This window comes from Hypanus sabinus, chromosome 25 (assembly GCF_030144855.1).
Source record: "Hypanus sabinus isolate sHypSab1 chromosome 25, sHypSab1.hap1, whole genome shotgun sequence".
In the NCBI taxonomy this organism is placed as follows: domain Eukaryota; kingdom Metazoa; phylum Chordata; class Chondrichthyes; order Myliobatiformes; family Dasyatidae; genus Hypanus; species Hypanus sabinus.
The window spans coordinates 7232596-7249833 of NC_082730.1; the positions used below are offsets into that span (position 1 = coordinate 7232596).

The 17238-nt window shown below is 43.5% G+C and overlaps 2 protein-coding genes across 9 annotated transcripts in view; one reads left to right on the forward strand and one right to left on the reverse strand.

Annotated features, from left to right (window-relative positions):
- Positions 1-11974, forward strand: part of LOC132380962 (TRAF3-interacting JNK-activating modulator-like) — a 47755-nt gene extending 35781 nt beyond the window's left edge. For both annotated transcript variants that reach the window (XM_059949993.1, XM_059949992.1), the window contains one exon: positions 851-11974. Coding sequence is in view for 1 of the 2 variants with exons in the window: in XM_059949992.1 (XP_059805975.1) it covers positions 851-946 (96 nt within the window). In the remaining variant the exon portion in view is untranslated. The remainder of the gene's footprint in view (positions 1-850) is intronic.
- Positions 1-17039, reverse strand: part of c25h1orf74 (chromosome 25 C1orf74 homolog) — a 37331-nt gene extending 20292 nt beyond the window's left edge. For 3 of the 7 annotated variants that reach the window (XM_059950001.1, XM_059950000.1, XM_059949999.1), the window contains exons 1-2: positions 14322-16254; positions 13538-13985 (exon numbers count right to left, since the gene is read on the reverse strand). In XM_059950001.1, the coding sequence (XP_059805984.1) occupies positions 13538-13985; positions 14322-14356 (483 nt within the window). In that variant the 5' untranslated portion in view covers positions 14357-16254. The other 4 variants (XM_059949995.1, XM_059949997.1, XM_059949998.1 and 1 more) reach the window with 4 other exon arrangements.
- Between the last annotated feature and the right edge of the window lie 199 nt (positions 17040-17238).

A 17238-nucleotide genomic window follows, 5' to 3' on the forward strand; every position in this document is an offset into this window, starting at 1 on the left:
CTGCTGATATTTCCAATTTTTAATTTTAATTTTTCATGCTTTATGATTTTCCTGATTTTGTGGACTCTACTGTGAAAAAGGGACCATGTGGTTCACAAATAAAAATTCTCAGTTAAATTGATCAAAATCTCTGCTTGTAATACTTATTTATGTGAACAAAGGGTTAGGGGCTGAATACTTTTTCAAGGCACTGTATTTATGATCAAGCACATAAAGTCACAAGGTAATATTAGTAGAGCCCCTGAGTGGCATGGCCTGAAAGTTGACATATAGTGAGAGGTGCACATTTATGTAAGACTGGCACTATTATTATAAAACAAGCAGTCATATAAATGTGTGAAATAGTAGCAATAAAAGATGAAACGTGGCCAAGGCAGGATGAGAGTGTCTGTGAGTTGGTTTGTAAGTCATGATTGGCCTTTTATTGTGAGTCTATTTTCGCACACAAGTTCTTCACATCCCCTATTCCATCAGTATCAGGGAATGCCGATCAATAATCCCTTAAAAGTAGCATGACATATAGATAGAATCATAAAGAGAGCTTTTGGGACATTGGCTATCATAATTCAGAGTACTGAGTGCCGGAGTTGTAATGTTATGTTGAAGATGTATAAGACATTAGAGAGTATTGTGTGCAATTCTGGTCACTGACTTATAGGAAAGATATCAGTAAGATTGAAAGAGTACAGGGAAAATTTACAAATATGTTGTCGGGACTGGAGGATCCGCATTCTAGGGAAAGGTTGAATAAGATAGAACTTTATTTCCCTCTCACCTTAAATACATGTATTTAACAGCAAATGTATTATGTGGTACTGTACTAATGGAGAATTTGCTTGTTCTTTTCCAGAGGCGCTGCTGTCGATGTGTGACCTTCCTCCTGATGGCAGCAATGGTAGCAGGGTTTGCTGTACTTTGTGCAAATCTGGACAAAATCCCTCTTTGAGAAACTCAGTGAAAAATATTTTGCCACTGACATAGATTTGCAAATGACTTTGAACACCAAATTCCGATTAGAACAGAAATACTGATTTTTTTTTAAATCTTAAAATATTTTAAAAAATGAACTGGTTATGTGGAATATTGGGGAATGGTCAGGTGCCAAAGAGTCTAACCATTCGCACATCCTTGCTATACTAAGCTGAATAGCACAATCTGATCAAATCTGAAATATTTACCCACATGACTATATTTCACATTAGATGCATCTCCAACGGCCAATTCCCTCAAAGCAGAAAGAAATACTTTATGTCCCGTTCGGCTGGGGCATGGGATTTTATTAAAGCCCACGACCTTAACTCACAATCTTTGTAACAGCGGGAGTATTTAAACTCTTAACCCAGCAAATTCAAATGTTTTAGAATACCTGTTCTAGGTAATGGGTTGCGGAGTGGAGATGGTGGCATCTGTTAGTCTTGCGAGACCATAGATCTAGGCCTGGAAAGTCTACTGGAGTGTCCTCTCCAGGGCGCAGGCCTGGGCAAGGTTGTATGGAAAACCAGCAGTTGCCCATGCTGCAAGTCTCCCCTCTCCATGCCACCGATGTTGTCCAAGGGAAGGGCAAGGACCGATACAGCTTGGCACTTGTGTCGTTGCCGGAGTTGCCAAAGCGAGGTTGAAGGCAATGTCGGACTGCCTTAGGGACTCCAGCTCCGGATTTGTCCTCAGGGTTTACTCCCGAAGCCTTTCCCATGAGCTGCAAGGTATGGCCGCAAGGCAGCGGAAGTTTGAAATCAGAGTTTTCCCTCTCTCAGATGGACTGCCTTCCCAGGCTGACGAGTTCCATCTACCCAGAGTGGAGATATGTTTCTGACAAAGGAAGCATAAGGCATCCCTTCCCTCCACTAGCCTGTAGGTCACCCTGGGGCAAGGTGTAGCACCTGCTTAGCTCCCCAATCAGGGTCACGTGAAGCCACGGGACCAGGTGGTGGATGGTCGGACGAGCAGCTGGTGCATATCACAAATCCTGGTTAAGTGACCACTGACACCAGGCAGACAATCTCTGAAGAGTATTGATAATGGCTGGGGTCACCCATCTTGTAAAGACACTGCCCAGAAGACGGCAATGGCAAACCACTCCTGTAGAAAAGTTTGCCAAGAACAGTCATGATCAAGTCCATGACCACCTATGTCATACAGCATCGCACATAACGATGGTGATGGTGATGAGGACTCTAGGTTAGGGTAAATCTAAACCTATGAGATTGTTAGGATTGTTAGGAATTACTAAGGCTCTCTGGAAACAATATCTGTTGTCCTTATTGGATGTGGCCTGGTACAACACTCTGACTTGGTACAACAAATGATTCAGTTGTCAAGAGGGAGAAACACCTCTGTATTGTCACAACCCAAAGAGTGAGCGAATCAGTGTTGGACACATCCCCTTACTGAATACAACAAAGCCTACTTTTGTCAATGTTGTAAATAATTTGTGTATAATTTGTTTTCTCATTAGAGAATATCACCAGATGCAGCTTTCTTAACAGTCTCTGATACAGTCTCCTTACCTTTCCCAATGTCGAAGGCTGGCAGAGATGGCAATTACCTTGTAATGGGTATCATAGTCCTATCACATTTTCCTGTACATAGAATAAAATATATTTTCTCATGACCATCTGTAACAATCAAATATGTTCAAACAGAGACCTTTTCCCATGGCAGAAATGGCTAATTCATGTGCGCATGATTTAACGGTGATTAGAGGAATATATAAGGGGGAATGTCAGAGACAAGTTTTTTTTACCCAGAGAGGTGAGTGTGTAAAATGCCCTGCAAGAGGTGGTGGTAGAGACAGATACTTTAGGGACATTTAAGAGACTCTTAGATAGGCACATGAATGATAGAAAAATGGAGGGCTGCAATACTGTGCAAAAGTCTTAGGCACATACTGTATATACTGTATAGCTATGGAGTCTAAGACATGGCAAGGGATGAGAAACCTGATTCTGATATGGGTCTCTATTGTGGACTGAAAGTGGGAAGGGGGTAGGGAGAGGGGTATCATGGTTGGGAAAAGGGGAAGGGAGAGGGGAGAGAGCAGGAAGCACCAGAGAGACATACTGTAATGATCAATAAATCAATTGTTTGGAAATAAATGACCTTGCCTGGTGTCTCAGGGCTGGGTGTGTCTGCACCCATGCCACCCCCTGCCTCTGTCACTCCTTCTCTGCTACCTGTCCCGCACCCTTCCCGTGGCGCTCCACCCTCACCATTCCCAACATCCTTTGCTCCCACCAGATTTACAAACTCGCTCTCCACTCCATGTTGACAAACACAGCACTGTGCAAAAGTCTTGGGCACTCTAGCTATATTTATGTGCCTAATATTTTTGCACAGTGCTGTAGGTGGGAGGGAAGAGTAGGTCAACATCATGGGACGATAGGCCTTTAATGAAATGTTCTATGTTCTGTGTAGGTACTTGCCACAAAAAACGTCCAGCTAACTTAAAAACCTTTCTCCTGAATACTTCCAGGTCCCCACCATTATACTGTGAGTATCAAGCATTTGGGACCAGAACAATTAAAAACTGTTTGATGCTCAATGCAGCAGGCAGTATTAGCAAGAACACAGGCCTGGCCCATGAATTGGTCAAGGTGTTAAACTCAATTTGATAAGAATTTCCTTCTGAGTAGCTGCAAAGTATTGGGAAAAAATTGAACATTTTGATTACTAGGTTCATCTGCACTGGAGTCCCATACAATAGTTCAATACCTCTTTGTAATGTTATTTTTGTAATGACCTAATTGACACCTCTCGAATGTTGAAAGGCCTTGATAGAGTGGATGTAGAAAGTATGTTTTCTATGATGGGAGAGTCTAGGACCAGAGGACACAGCCTCAGAATAGAGGGGCCTCTTTTTAGAATGGAGATGAGGAGAAATTTCTTGGGGAATTGCCATAAGCAGGTGTCAAGGCCAAGATTTTATATATATTTAAGGCAGGGGTTGATAGACACTTTATTGGTCAGGGCATGAAGAGATACAGAGAGAAGGTAAGAGACTGAGGCTGAGGGAAAATTGGATCAGCTACGATGAAATGGTGGAGCAGACTCAATGGGCAAAATGACCTAATTCAGCTCCTATATCTTGTGGCTGTTTTGGAACAGATGGAATTTGCATGATTAACTGGCAGAAAGTTTTTTTTAAATTCTTGGGTCTGATAACCATTATGTGTACTCTCTTCAGTGTGAACAAACATTTACATTTAAGATTTAAAACTGGTTTGGTGACAGAAGGCAGATGGTAGGGGTAGGAATTAGAAATCTGTGACTAATGATGAACCTCAGGGATTGATGCTTGGACCTTTACTGTTTGTGATATCCACTCAGTGGCCACTTTATTAGGTACCTAATAAGGTGTTTTTGCCCACAGAACTGCCACTCACTAGATGTTTTTTTTTTAATCACACCATACTCTGTAAACTAGAGACTTTAGTGCGTGAAAACCCCAATGCATCATCAGTTCCTGAGATACTCAAACCACCCCATCTGGCACCAAATATCATTCCACAGTTGAAGTCACTTCGATCACATTTCTTCCCCATTCTGCTGTTTAGTCTGAACAACAACTGAACCTCTCGACCATGTCTGCGTGTTTTTATGCATCGAGCTACTACCGCATGATTGGCTGATTAGATATTTGCATTGATAAGTAGGTGTACAGGTACACCTAATAAAGTGGTCATTAAGTATACTTTATATAGTGACCTGGATATTATATAGTGACTTTGACATGTGCATGACACAAAAGAAAACAAAATTGGTGAATTTATGAATAGTGAGAAAAGTTGTGGACTGCTGCAGCAGAATTTAGTCAGATGGAAAGTAGGGCAGACTGTTGACAGATGAGATTTAATTCTAATGAGTGCATGATGACGCACATTGGGAAATCAAATAGAGGTAGGACATAACTGGTAAATGGTAGGGCACTGAGGAATGTAGATGAACAGAGAGGTCTGAAAATTCAAGTCAACAGTTCCCTGAAAGTGGCAACTACATTCAGTGGGATGATGAAAAGGGTTCAAGGCATGCTTGCCTTCAGAAGTCAGGGCACATAATTTAGGACGTTAATGTGGTGTTATATTGCAACTTTATAAAACATTGGCTAGGATTCTGTGTTCGGTTCTAATTACCTCACTGTAGAAAGGATATGACTGCACTGGAAAAAACAGAGAACATGAAAAGTTTAAGGGAAACATGAGGAGAAACATCTTCACTCAGAGGATGGTGAGAGAGTGGAATGAGTTGCCAGCTCAAGTGGTGCATGCAAATTCAATTTCAACATTTAACAGAAGTCTGGATAGATGCATAGATGGTAGGGGTATGGACGGTTATGGTCCCAGTGCTGGTTGTTGGAAGTAGGCAGTTTAAATAGTTTGGCATGGACTAGATGGGCTGAAGGGCCTGTTTCTGGACTGTACTTTTCTATGACTCCATGATACTACCTGTATTGGAGAACTTTAGTTCTGGGAAGAGAATGGACAGGCTGGACTTGCGACAGAGTCTGAAGAGCAACCAGATAGTTACATATGATGATGAAAGGTTCAGATAGGGCAGCTAGCCATGACCTTTTCCCTATCATAAGGGTATTAAAAACGAGAAGACATTTGTTTTAAGGTCAGCAGTTTTAAAGGGACCTGAGGGGTAAAGTTGAAAGTCATTTGTATCTAGAACTTACTGTCCGAGGAGGTGAAAGTCAGGTGCAGTTAAAGATAAGCACCAGAGGTTCAGCAGACGCTGCAAATCCTGAGCAACCCACAGTCCTGATGACTCTCAGCCCAAAATGTTGACTGTTTATTCCCCTCCATAGACGCTGAGTTCCTCCAGCACTTTGAGTCTGTCATAGCAGAGTCATAGACTCATAGAACATCACAGCACATAACAGGCCCTTCGGCCCCTCTAATGAGAACATAAGAAATAGGAGCAGGAGTAGGCCATCTGGCCCATAGAGCCTGCCCCACCCACCATCCATTAAGATCATGGATGATCTGTCCATAAACTCAGCTCCATTTACCTGCCTTTTCCCCATAACCCTTAATTCCATACCGAACTATAATGCTGCCTAGTCCCATCGATCTGAACTGGAACATAGCCCTCCTATCCATGTATCCATCAAAGTTCCTCTTAAGTGTTGAAATCAAACCCACTTCCACCATTTCCATTGCCAGCTCGTTCCCCACACTCTCCCCACCCTCTGCTTGAATAAGCAAGGCATGGCAGGATATAATTCTAATGTGGCAACTAGGAATCATCTAGATGGGAAAAAAAAAGTTGGGATGGAGATGAAGTTTCTAAGCTGTACAGCAAACTCTGTAATTTCATGACTATGGTACACTCTCACTTAATAGAGTGCATCATTAAACTCACAGAGTCTTGAGATTATGTCACAGTGTTCATAGTTAAAACAGCCAAAGGATTTAAAGTATTCACACCAAGCTTTACTGACCTAGGCTGTAAAATACATTTTTTGTAAGGTGCAAATAAAGTCAATATTTTGAGATAATGGCAAATGTCTAGTTAATTCTTCCATAAATTTGTTTTGGTAAACCTGCTGGTGTGGGATGTGAATGGTGTAGTGTTTTTGGGCAGGAACTTGGGCAGTAAGGTCCAGTTTCAGTTTCATGTTCCTCTACTCATCTTGTTGAGTAATTGGATAAGGTAGATGAACTTGCAGCACAGTTGCAGATTGGCAGGTATGATGTTGTAGGCATCACTGAATCATGGCCTAAAAAAGATTACAGCTAGGAGCTTAATGCCCAAGAATACACATCATATTGAAAGGGCAGGCAGGAAGGCAGAGGGATTGGCATTGCTCTGTTGGTAAAAAATGGAATCAAATCATTAGAAATAGGTGACATAGGATCAGAAGTTGTTGAATCTTTGTGGATAGAGCTAAGGAACTGCAAGGGGAAAAAGACCCAGATGGCAGTTGAATACAGACCCCCAAACAGTAGTAAGGATGTGGTCTACAAGTTACAATAGGAGATGGGAAATGCCTGCCAAAAGGGCAGTGGTACAGTAGTCATGGGAGATTTCAATATGCAGTTAGATTGGGAAAATCAGGTTGGTGCTGGATTCCAAGAGAGGAATTTCTAGAATGCTTAAGGATTCTAGATCTGATTTTTAAATCAGCTCATGGTTGAGCCCACTAGAGTATCAGCTATTCTGAATTGGGTGTTGTGCAAGTAACTGGAATTGATTAGAGTGTTTAAGGTAAAGAACCCTTAGGGGTAAGTGGTCATAATATGATCGAATTCACCTTGAAATCTGAGATGCAAAAGCTGAAGTCAGTTGTGTCAGTATTACAGTGGAGTAAAGGGAATTACAGAGGAATGAGAGAGGAGTGGCCAGAATTGATCAGAAAAGAACACTGACAAGGATGATGGCAGAGCAGCAATAGCTGGAATTTCTGGAAGTAATTCGGAAGCCACAAGATATATACATCCCAAAGAGCAAGAAGTATTCTAAAGGAAAGATGACACAACCATGGCTAACAAGAGAAGTCAAAGCCAACATAAAAGCTGAAGAGAGGGCATTTAACAGAGCAAAAATTAGTGGGAAGTTAGAGGATTGTGAAGGTTTAAAAACCAATAGAAAGCAACTAAGAAGTCATCAAGAAGGTAAGGATGGAACACAAAAGTAAGCAAGCCAATAATATTAAAGAGGATACCAAAGTTTCAGATACATAAAGTATAAAAGAGAGGCAAAAGTGGATATTGGACTGATATCGGAGAGGTACTAATGGGGACAAGGAAATGGTAGATGAACCGAATAAGTATTTTGTATCAGTCTTCACTGAGGGAGCTATTAGCAGTATGGTGGAAGTTCTAAGTGTCAGAGGTCATGAAGTGTGTGAAGTTACCATTACTAGAGAGAAATTTCTTAGGGAACTGAAAGGTCTGAAGGTAAATAAGTCACCTGGACCAGGCTGTGTATGCCCCAGTGTTCTAAAAGTTGTCTGAAGAGATTGTGGAGGTATTAGTAATAACCTTTCAGGATCACTAGATTCTGGAAAGGTTCAGGAAGACTAGAAAATTACAAATGTCACTCCACTCTTCAAGAAGGGAGAGAGGCAGAAGAAAGGAAACTGTAGGCCAGTTAATCTGGACTCAATGTTTGGGAAGACGTTGGAGTCGATTATTAAGGATGAGGTCTCAGGAGGCACATGATAAAATAGGCCATAGTCAGCATGGTTTCCTCAAGGGAAAATCTTGCCTGACAATCATTTGGAATTCTTTGAAGAAACACCAAGTGGGATAGACAAAGAAGAATCGGGTGACATTGTGTAATTGAATTTTCAGAAGGCCTCTGACAAAGTGCCATGCATGAGGCTGCTAACAAGCTATGAGCCCATGGTACTACAGGAAAGATTCTAGCATGGACAAAGCAGTGACTGATTGGCAGGAGGCAAAGAGTGGGAATGAAGGGAGTCTTTTCTGGTTGGCTGTTGGGACTAGTAGTGTTTCACAGGGGTCTGTGTTGGGGCCAATTCTTTTTGTGTTATATGTCAATGTTTGGATGATGGAATTGATGGCTTTATTGCAAAGTTTGCAGATAGGTGGAGGGACAGGTAGTTTTGAAGAAGCAGAAAGGCCGCAGGACAGACAGATTAGGAGAAAAGGCAAAGAAATGGCAGATGAAATACAGTGTCAGGAAGTGTATGATCATGCACTTTGGTAGAATAAATGAAAAGGTTGACTCTTTTCTAAATAGAGAGAAACTGCAAAAAAAAATGAGGCACAAAGGGTCTTGGGAGGATTTGCAGGATTCCCTAAAGGTTGACTTGCAGGTTGAAACTGTGGTAAGGAAGGCAAATGTGATGTTAGTTTTTATTTCAAGAGGACTAGAATATAAAAGCAAAGATGTAATGTTGAGACTTTATAAAGCACTGGTGAAACCTCACTTGGAGTATTGTGAGCAGTTTTTGGCCCTTTTATCTTAGAAAGAATGTGCCGATTCCAGATCTGAATGGCCTGCCATGTGAAGAGTGTTTAGTGGCTCTGGGCCTGTATTCACGAAAATTCAGAAGAATGAGGGGTGACCTCATTGAAACCTATCAAATGGTGAAAGGCCTTGATGGAGTGGATGTGGAGAGGATATTTCCTATGGTGGGAAAGGGGAAAACCAGAGGACACAGTCTCAGAATAGAGGGGTTTCCTTTCAGAACGGAGATGAGGAATTTCTTCAGACATGAATGGTGAACCTGTGGAATTCTTTGCAGCTATGGAGGCCAACCAAGTCTTTCTATATATTTAAGGCAGAGGTTGATAGATTCTTTATTGGTCAGGGCATAAAGGGATACAAGAAGGCAGGAGATTGGATCAGCCATGATGAAATGGCGGAGCAGACTCAATGAGCCAGCCTAATTCTGCATTTCCAAAGGCACTGAGAGTGATCAGGAAGATGTCACTCAGCTGAAGGAACACGTAAAACAAGCTGGAGGAACTCAGTAGGTCGGGCAGCATCTGTGGAAACAAGCAGTCAAGGTTTCGGGCCGAGACCCTTCATCAGGACTGAAGCGGGAGGGGTCAGGGGCCCTATAAAGAAGGTGGAGGGAGGATGGGAAGGAGAAGGCTGGTCGGTGCCAGGTGAAAAACCAATCAGAGGAAAGATCAAGGGGTGGGGGAGGGGAAAGGCAGGAAAGGTGAACAAGGAATGTAAGGGGAAAGCACTATGTGTAGTAGAAGAAGTTAGAGTCATGAGAGAGGTGATAGGCAGCTGGAGGAGGAGGCAGAGTGAAACTGGGATGGGGGAAGGGAGAGGGAGGGAATTACCGGAAGTTGGAGAATTCAATGTTCATGCCAAGGGGCTGGACACTACTCAAGACAGTATATGAGGTGTTGCTCCTCCAACCCGAGTTTGGCCTCATCATGGCAGTGGAGGAGGCCATGTATGAACATATCTAAATGGGAATGTGAAGCAGAGTTGAAGTGGATGGCAACCAGGAGATCCTGTCTGTTGTGGTGGATGGAGCGGAGGTGCTCGACGAAGCGGTCCCCCAATCTGCGTCGGGTCTTGCCGATGTAGAGGAAGCTGCACCGGGAGCACAAATGCAATAGATTATCCCAACAGACTCACAGGTGAAGTGCTGCCTCACCTGGAAGGACTGTTTTGGGTCCTGAATGGTGGTAAGAGAGGAGGTGTAGGGACAGGTGTAGCACTTACGCTTGCAGGGATAAGTGCCAGGTGGGAGATCTGTGGGGAGGGACGTGTGGACCAGGCAGTTGCGGAGGGAACGATCCCTGCAGAAAGCGGAGAGGGGTAGAGAAGGAAAGATGCGCTTAGTGGTGGGGTCCTATTGAAGGTGGTGGAAAATGCAGAGGATAATATGCTGGGATCCGGAGGCTGATGGGGTGGTAGGTGAGGACAAGGGTAAACACGGTCCCTGTTGTGGTGACGGGAAGATGGGGTGAGGGCCGAAGTGCGGGAAATGGAGGAGGTGTGGGTGAAGGCATCATTGATGACGGCAGAAGGGAAACCACGATCCTTAAAGAAAGAGGACATTTGAGACGTCCTGTAACAGAAAGCCTCATCCTGGGAGCAGATACGGCGGAGATGGAGGAACTGGGAATAGGGTACAGCATTTTTGCATTTGGCAGAGTGGGAAGAGGTATAGTCGAGGTAGTTATGGGAGTCAGTGGGTTTACAGAAGATGTCAGTGGACAGTCTGTCTCCAGAGATGGAGACCGAGAGATCGAGAAAGGGGAGGGAAGTGTCCGAGATGGACCAAGTGAATTTGAGGGCTGGGTGCAAATTACTTAGCTGAAGGAGAGGTGCAGCCCAGGAGGGATGAAGAAAGAAGATCAAAAAGCTTGAGCTGTAAGATCTTCCTCAAACTATTCTTACATTTTCCACCAATTCCAACTGCTGCCATAAAGTTCAAAATTCCAAGTAAATTTATTATCAAAATACATATATGTCACCATATACAACCCAGATTCATTTTCTTGTGGGTGTACTCAATAAATCCATATTAGAATAATAATCATAATAGATTCAATGAAAGACTGTGTTTTGCACCTTGGCTCCAGAGGAACATTGTTTTGTTTGGCTGTATTCATGTGGTTGTTTGAATAATTATACTTGAACTACTCTGCTACTTTTGGTTTGTCAATGGACAATTACACCTAAACCAGCACACAACCACTGTGGGCACCACCCACCCAGCAAACTGCCTTTCCCAAAAGCTCCCTTCTGCAAAGTACTATAGGGCTATTAAAACAAAAACTTCACGCCGTCTTAAAAGCTTCTTCCCCAGCCAGTTAATCTCATCAACCATTAAGGTAGCCCCCACGTGTTCCCCTTTATCTATTACCCCTGTCACTGGGGTAAACACTTCAAACCATTTTTATGACACTATTTACATTTTAAATATATGTTGGTATTTATAGTGCTTTAGGCACACTTATTTCATTTCTATACCTTCACCTCTATTTTTTCTTACATCATTCAGCATCAGAATCAAGTCTAATATCACTGACAAGTCATAAAATTTGTTGTTTTGCAGCAGCAGTAGTACAATGCAATACATTAAAATACTATAGGTTACAATAAGACTAATTATTTATAACTCTTTGCAATTGTTAAATGTTTTTGTTTTCTGTGCCTAAGACTTTTGCACTAACGTATGAGTGATGATAAACCTGATTCTGAAATGGGTCTGAATCGTGGACTGAAGAGTGGGAAGGGGGCAGGGAGAGGGGATTCATGGTTGGGAAAAGGGGAAGGGAGAGGGGAGGGGGCAGAAAACACTAGAGGGACATTCTGTAATGATCAATAAATCAACTGTTTGGAATCAAATTACTTTGCCTGGTGTCTCAGCACCTGATCCAACCCCCGCACCTGGCACACCTTCTCTGCCACCTGTCCCAGAGCCCTCCTTTGCCATTCCCAATATGTTTTGCTCCTGCCAGATATACAAACTTGCTCTCCATTCCATGTTGACAAATCTAGTACCGTGCAAAAGTCTTAGGCACCCTAGCTATAAATACGTGCCTCAGACTTTTGCACAGGACTCTAAATGTACATGGTGATTAAAGCTGATCCTTGATAAAATTATTATCTCCCAATGCAACAGACGTTGCAATAACCTGGAATAAGTTCCCTTCAGAAACAAAATTTACATTGCAAACATTACACTGCTGTGAAAACACTGGCCGGCATGACTGCAGAGAGCGACCGGAGACCTCAGAAGAGTACAACACAGTACAGGCCCTTTAGCCCATGATGAAGAGGCTTCATATCTTCCCATAAACCCACTGGAAATTGTGAATGTCCAAGAGGAAGCTGGAACTGGTAATGATGGAAGTAAGAGGTGCAAAAAAGTCTACATTCTCTTTCAGGCAGTAAATGTCTTGACATTCTTTCAACTTAAACCTTTATTTTATTTAAATGTATAGCACAGTAAGAGATCCTTCCGACCGGGAATGACCCACTGTCCAAATACACCCATTTGACCAATTAATCTACTAACCCATATGCCCTTGGAAGGTGGGAGGAAACCAGATCACCTGGACGAAATCCATGTCGTCACAGGGAGAACGTACAAATTCCTTACAGACAGAGACAGAAAGTGAAAGTGAACCCTGTTCACCACTATGCTATGGTGTCTCCCTCCTAAACCTCTTCAATATATCCTTAATTACATCATCATCATGTGCCGTGTCGTAAGACGTGGGTAACCATGGTCTTTATGACCATGATTGTTCTTGGCAATTTTTTCTACAGAAGTGGTTTGCCATTGCCGCCTTCTGAGCAGTGTCGTTACAAGAGGAGCAACCCCAGCCATTATCAATATTCTTCAAAGATTCTCTGCAAGGTGTAAGTGATCCCTTAACCAGGACTGCTGATACGCACCACCTGCTCCCATGGCTTGCTATGAACCTGATCAGGGGTAAGCAGATGCTATACCTTGCCCAAAGTTGGCCTGCAGACTAGTGGAGGGAAGGAACACCATACAGCTCCTTTGGTAGAGACGTATCTCCACCCCACCACCCACTCCTTGATTTACTCCATCAATAGCATCCTAGTGTTAGATCCTAAACTCAGGAATTCACTTCCCAGGCCTCTTCCTTCCTTTGCCCATCTTTACAAGTCATTTCTTTTGACTGTGCTCTGCGATGCAGTATCTTTTGTGTCGAAGTGCTGCTGTGTGTAACATTTACAACGTAATACAAGGCAGACACACTGCCTCTGTGGAAATGCAGAGATCAGAGAAGGAGAACTGCTGGTTAAAGTCTGACTGCAGGTCCCTCTGCCATGTCTCTATGGTGCTGTGTAAATCTGGGTAAAGGCTTCCCGGTACACTGAATGAGTACATTCGGTGTTTGAGGTTTTTAGTGATTCTGGGACAAAAAGCAGAGATGGTGAAAGCCTGAAGTTGAGTCATGCCTAAGCAATTCTCAAAACTCTTGTTGAAATCAAACCAGTATGAAACAGGGAACCCAAGGAGGAAACCAAACACTGTACAGAGGTTCCAGTCTGAACAGCAGATCTCACTGGTGGTTACAAAACCTGAATTACTTCTCCCTTTTTGAATTACCTGGGATCTTAAGTGTTTACAAATAATATCCATCTGGGCTTTGACTTGATTTGACACCAACAACTCCGCTAATTGTGGGTCATCTCTATGCGCAGAAACATCGATGACCCGGACACCATTTTCTGGAAGAGCTCTTTCCAAGTGTCTGACAGTTCTGTCTAAATTTATTATTAAGATATTGTCTTGAATGCTCAGGATGTGCAGGTCTTCGGAGAGAAGCCCCATTTTCTGTAGCTCCTGGACATATCTCCGGATCTGTTCTGCACTTGACAAGCAGTAATCAAACAAGAAAGCAGGCTTTAATCCACAATCTACTGCTAGAACTTCAGCGAGGAGCTGTAAGCACCTTGATTCAGGAAAATTCCTCTTTTGATTCATCCTTAAAGACTTTCGTGTCACGAAGGTCAGCTGTTCCTTCTGTGCAGCCTCCATTGCGGAAACAAACGCTCTAAAATACAAAAGAGACACAAGTAGACCAAGGAAAAATCTGTTCAAATGACAGGGAATATTAAGGAGATATTTCTGCAACTATATCTAATGCTGGGTGGCAGGGTGGAGATACGTCTTTATCAAAGGAGGTGTAAGGTGTAAGTCCCTCTGATAGCCTGCAGGTCACCTTTGGGCAAGGTGTAGAACCTGCTTTGTTCCCTGCCCCTGAGCAGGGTCACATCAAGCCATGGGAGCAGGTGGTGGATGGTCGTGTGAACTGATAATTCTACAGAAGGTAGTGGATTCGGCCCAATACATCAAAGGTAAAGCCCTCCCAACCACTGAGCACACCTACATAAAACAAGATTGTAGAAAAGCAGCATCCGTCATCAGAGATCCTCACCACCCAGGCCATGCTCGTTTCTCACTGCTGCCATCAGTAAAAGGTACAAGAGACTCAGGCTCATCAGGTTCAAGAAGTTACTACCACTTAACCATCACGCTCTTGAACAAAAGTAGATAACTACAGTTACTTGCCCATCCATTGAGATGTTCCCATAATCAATAATCGTACTTTAAGGACTCTTGATCTTGTTATTTCATGTTTATTTATTCCTATTTCTTTATATTTGCATTTGCAGAGTTTGTTGGCTTCTGCACTCTGGTTGATCTTTCACTGATCCTGTTATAGTTACTATTCTATAGATTTGCTGAGTATGCCCACAGGAAAATGAATCTCAGGGTTGTGTGTGGTGACATTAATGTACTTTGATAATAAAATTTACTTTAAACTTTGAGCTAGTGCCAGTCACAAATCCTGGTTATGTGACCACTGACACCAGCCAATCTCTGAAGAGTACTGATAATGGCTGGAGTCACCCATCTTGTAAAGAGACTGCCCGGAAGAAGGCAATGGCAAAACACCTCTTTTTGAAAATTTTTCCAAGAATAATCATGGTCAAGACCATGATCATACACATCACACAACTGGGCACATAATGATGATGATATCTAATATAGATATTAGATAATTAAATGAGTGGTCTCAATAGCAGAACTATGTATTGTCTGAACTTTATGCAATATAAATGTAAAAGGAGGATCATCCAGAAGATCAAGATGATGGATAAACAGTGAATTGGCTATTTGGATTCAGAATTAGCTTGCCATAGAATGTAGTGGTCAAAAAGACTTAAGTTTAGCTGGAGGTCTGTGATTAGTGGTGTTCCACAGGGATCTCTGCTGGCAATGATATGAATGACCTGGATGAAAATATAAATTGCTGGGTTCAAAGTTCAAAGTAAATTTATTATCAAAGTACATATATGTCACCATATACAGCCCCAAGCTCCATTTTCTTGCGGGCATACTCAATCTATAGAATAACAACCATTACAGAATCAGTGAAAGACAGGGCAGATAACCAGTGGTCAAAAGAGAACAAACGGTGCAAAAGAAAAGGCAGATGGAGTTTAACCCAACCAAATGTAAAGTGTCACACCTTTGTAGGTCAAATGTAAAAGAGACCTTACTCCATTAAGACTGTTCAGGAGCAGAGAGATCTTTGGTCAAGTTCCTAGTTTCCTGAAAGTTGCCACAGAGTTAATAGAGGGGTTAAAAAGGCACATGATATTTATCAGTTGAGGCACTGAGTTTAAAAGTCAGGAAGTTATGTTTCTGCTTTATAAAACTCCAGTTAAGATGCATCTGGAGTATTGTGTGCAATTCTGGTCACCCCATTATAGGAAGGAAATTGAGGCTTTTAAGAGAGCACAGAAGAGGTTCACCAGGATTATGTCTGGATTGGAGGGCATGTGCTACAGTGAGAGGTTGGACAAAGCTGGGTTGCTTTCTCTGGAGCGCCAGAGGCTGTGTGGAGATCTGTAAGGTTATGAGAGACATAGCGTAGACAGGGAGTATCTGTTTGCTGGATTTGAAATATCAAAGACCAGTGGACATGTATTCAAGGTAGAACACTCCAGGGGTAAGTTAAAAGGAGATGTGAGGGGCAAGTTTTATTTTTACACATAAAGTGGTGGATGCCTGGGTGGTGGTAAAATCAAATACAATTAGCAAACAGGAGGAAATCTGCAGATGCTGGAAATTCAAACAACACACACAAAATGCTGGTGGAACACAGCAGGCCAGGCAGCATCTATGGGGAGAACGACAATCAACATCAAGCCATGGGAGCAGGTGGTGAATGGTTGAGTGAACGGAAAATCCTACAGAAGGTAGTGGATTCAGCCCAGTACATCACAGGTAAAGCCCTCCCAACCACTGAGCACATTTACATAAAACAAGGTTGTAGAAAAGCAGCATCCATCATCAGAGATCCTCACCACCCAGGCCATACTCGTTTCTCACTGCTGCCATCAGTAAAAGGTACAACAGTCAGGACGAAGGGTCTCGGCCCGAAACGTCGATAGTACTTCTCCCGATAGATGCTGCCTGGCTTGCTGTGTTCCACCAGCATTTTGTGTGTGTTGTTCAAATACAATTATGGACTTTGAATAGACGTTGAGATTGGCGCGTGGATATAAGGAAAATGGAAGGTATGGACATTGTGTAGGGAGAAGGGATTAGTTTAGTTGGCCGTTTGATTACTAATTTAATCGGTTCGTCACAACATTGTACAAGTGGCTGCGCACTCCCGAACCCCCAGGCTCCAGGTGCGCCCCCCACAACACCACACACAACGCTGGAGGAACTCAGCAGGCCAGGACTGCTGAAGCGTAATGTCGCCTGTACTCCACAAATGCCGTCTGTTACTCGGATTTCCAGTGATTGAATTTGCCCCTATCCACTGTGCTGGGAGAAGGGAGGCGGGATCTCCATGGCACCGGGGCCAAGGTCGAGCGGTCTCCGCGAAGGCCTTGGCCATTTCCAACGCGCCCCTGCGCTTGCCCACCCGGGTCCGGCCCGACCACCGGCCGCCACGGCGGAACTCACCGGCGCCGCCGCTCCAGCAGAGACCGCAGGCCGCGCGGGGCCTTGTGGGAGGCGCGACTTCCGCTTCCGCTTCCCGAGGCCACGGCTGGTGCGGGGCGGTGAGTGAGAGCGGCTCAGGGAGGGGTCAGGAACGGGAATCAAGCACGAGGGAGGGTATTCAGCGCAGGGGGGTGGGGTCGGGGCATTTTCCTTCTGGTTTGTGAATGGGCTTGCAGTAGTGAATGCACCGCCTCAGAATAGGATGCTCCCTTATAACAGAGATGGGGAATTTCTTTAGTCAGAAGGATGGTGAATCACTGACACAAACGGCAGTGGAGGCC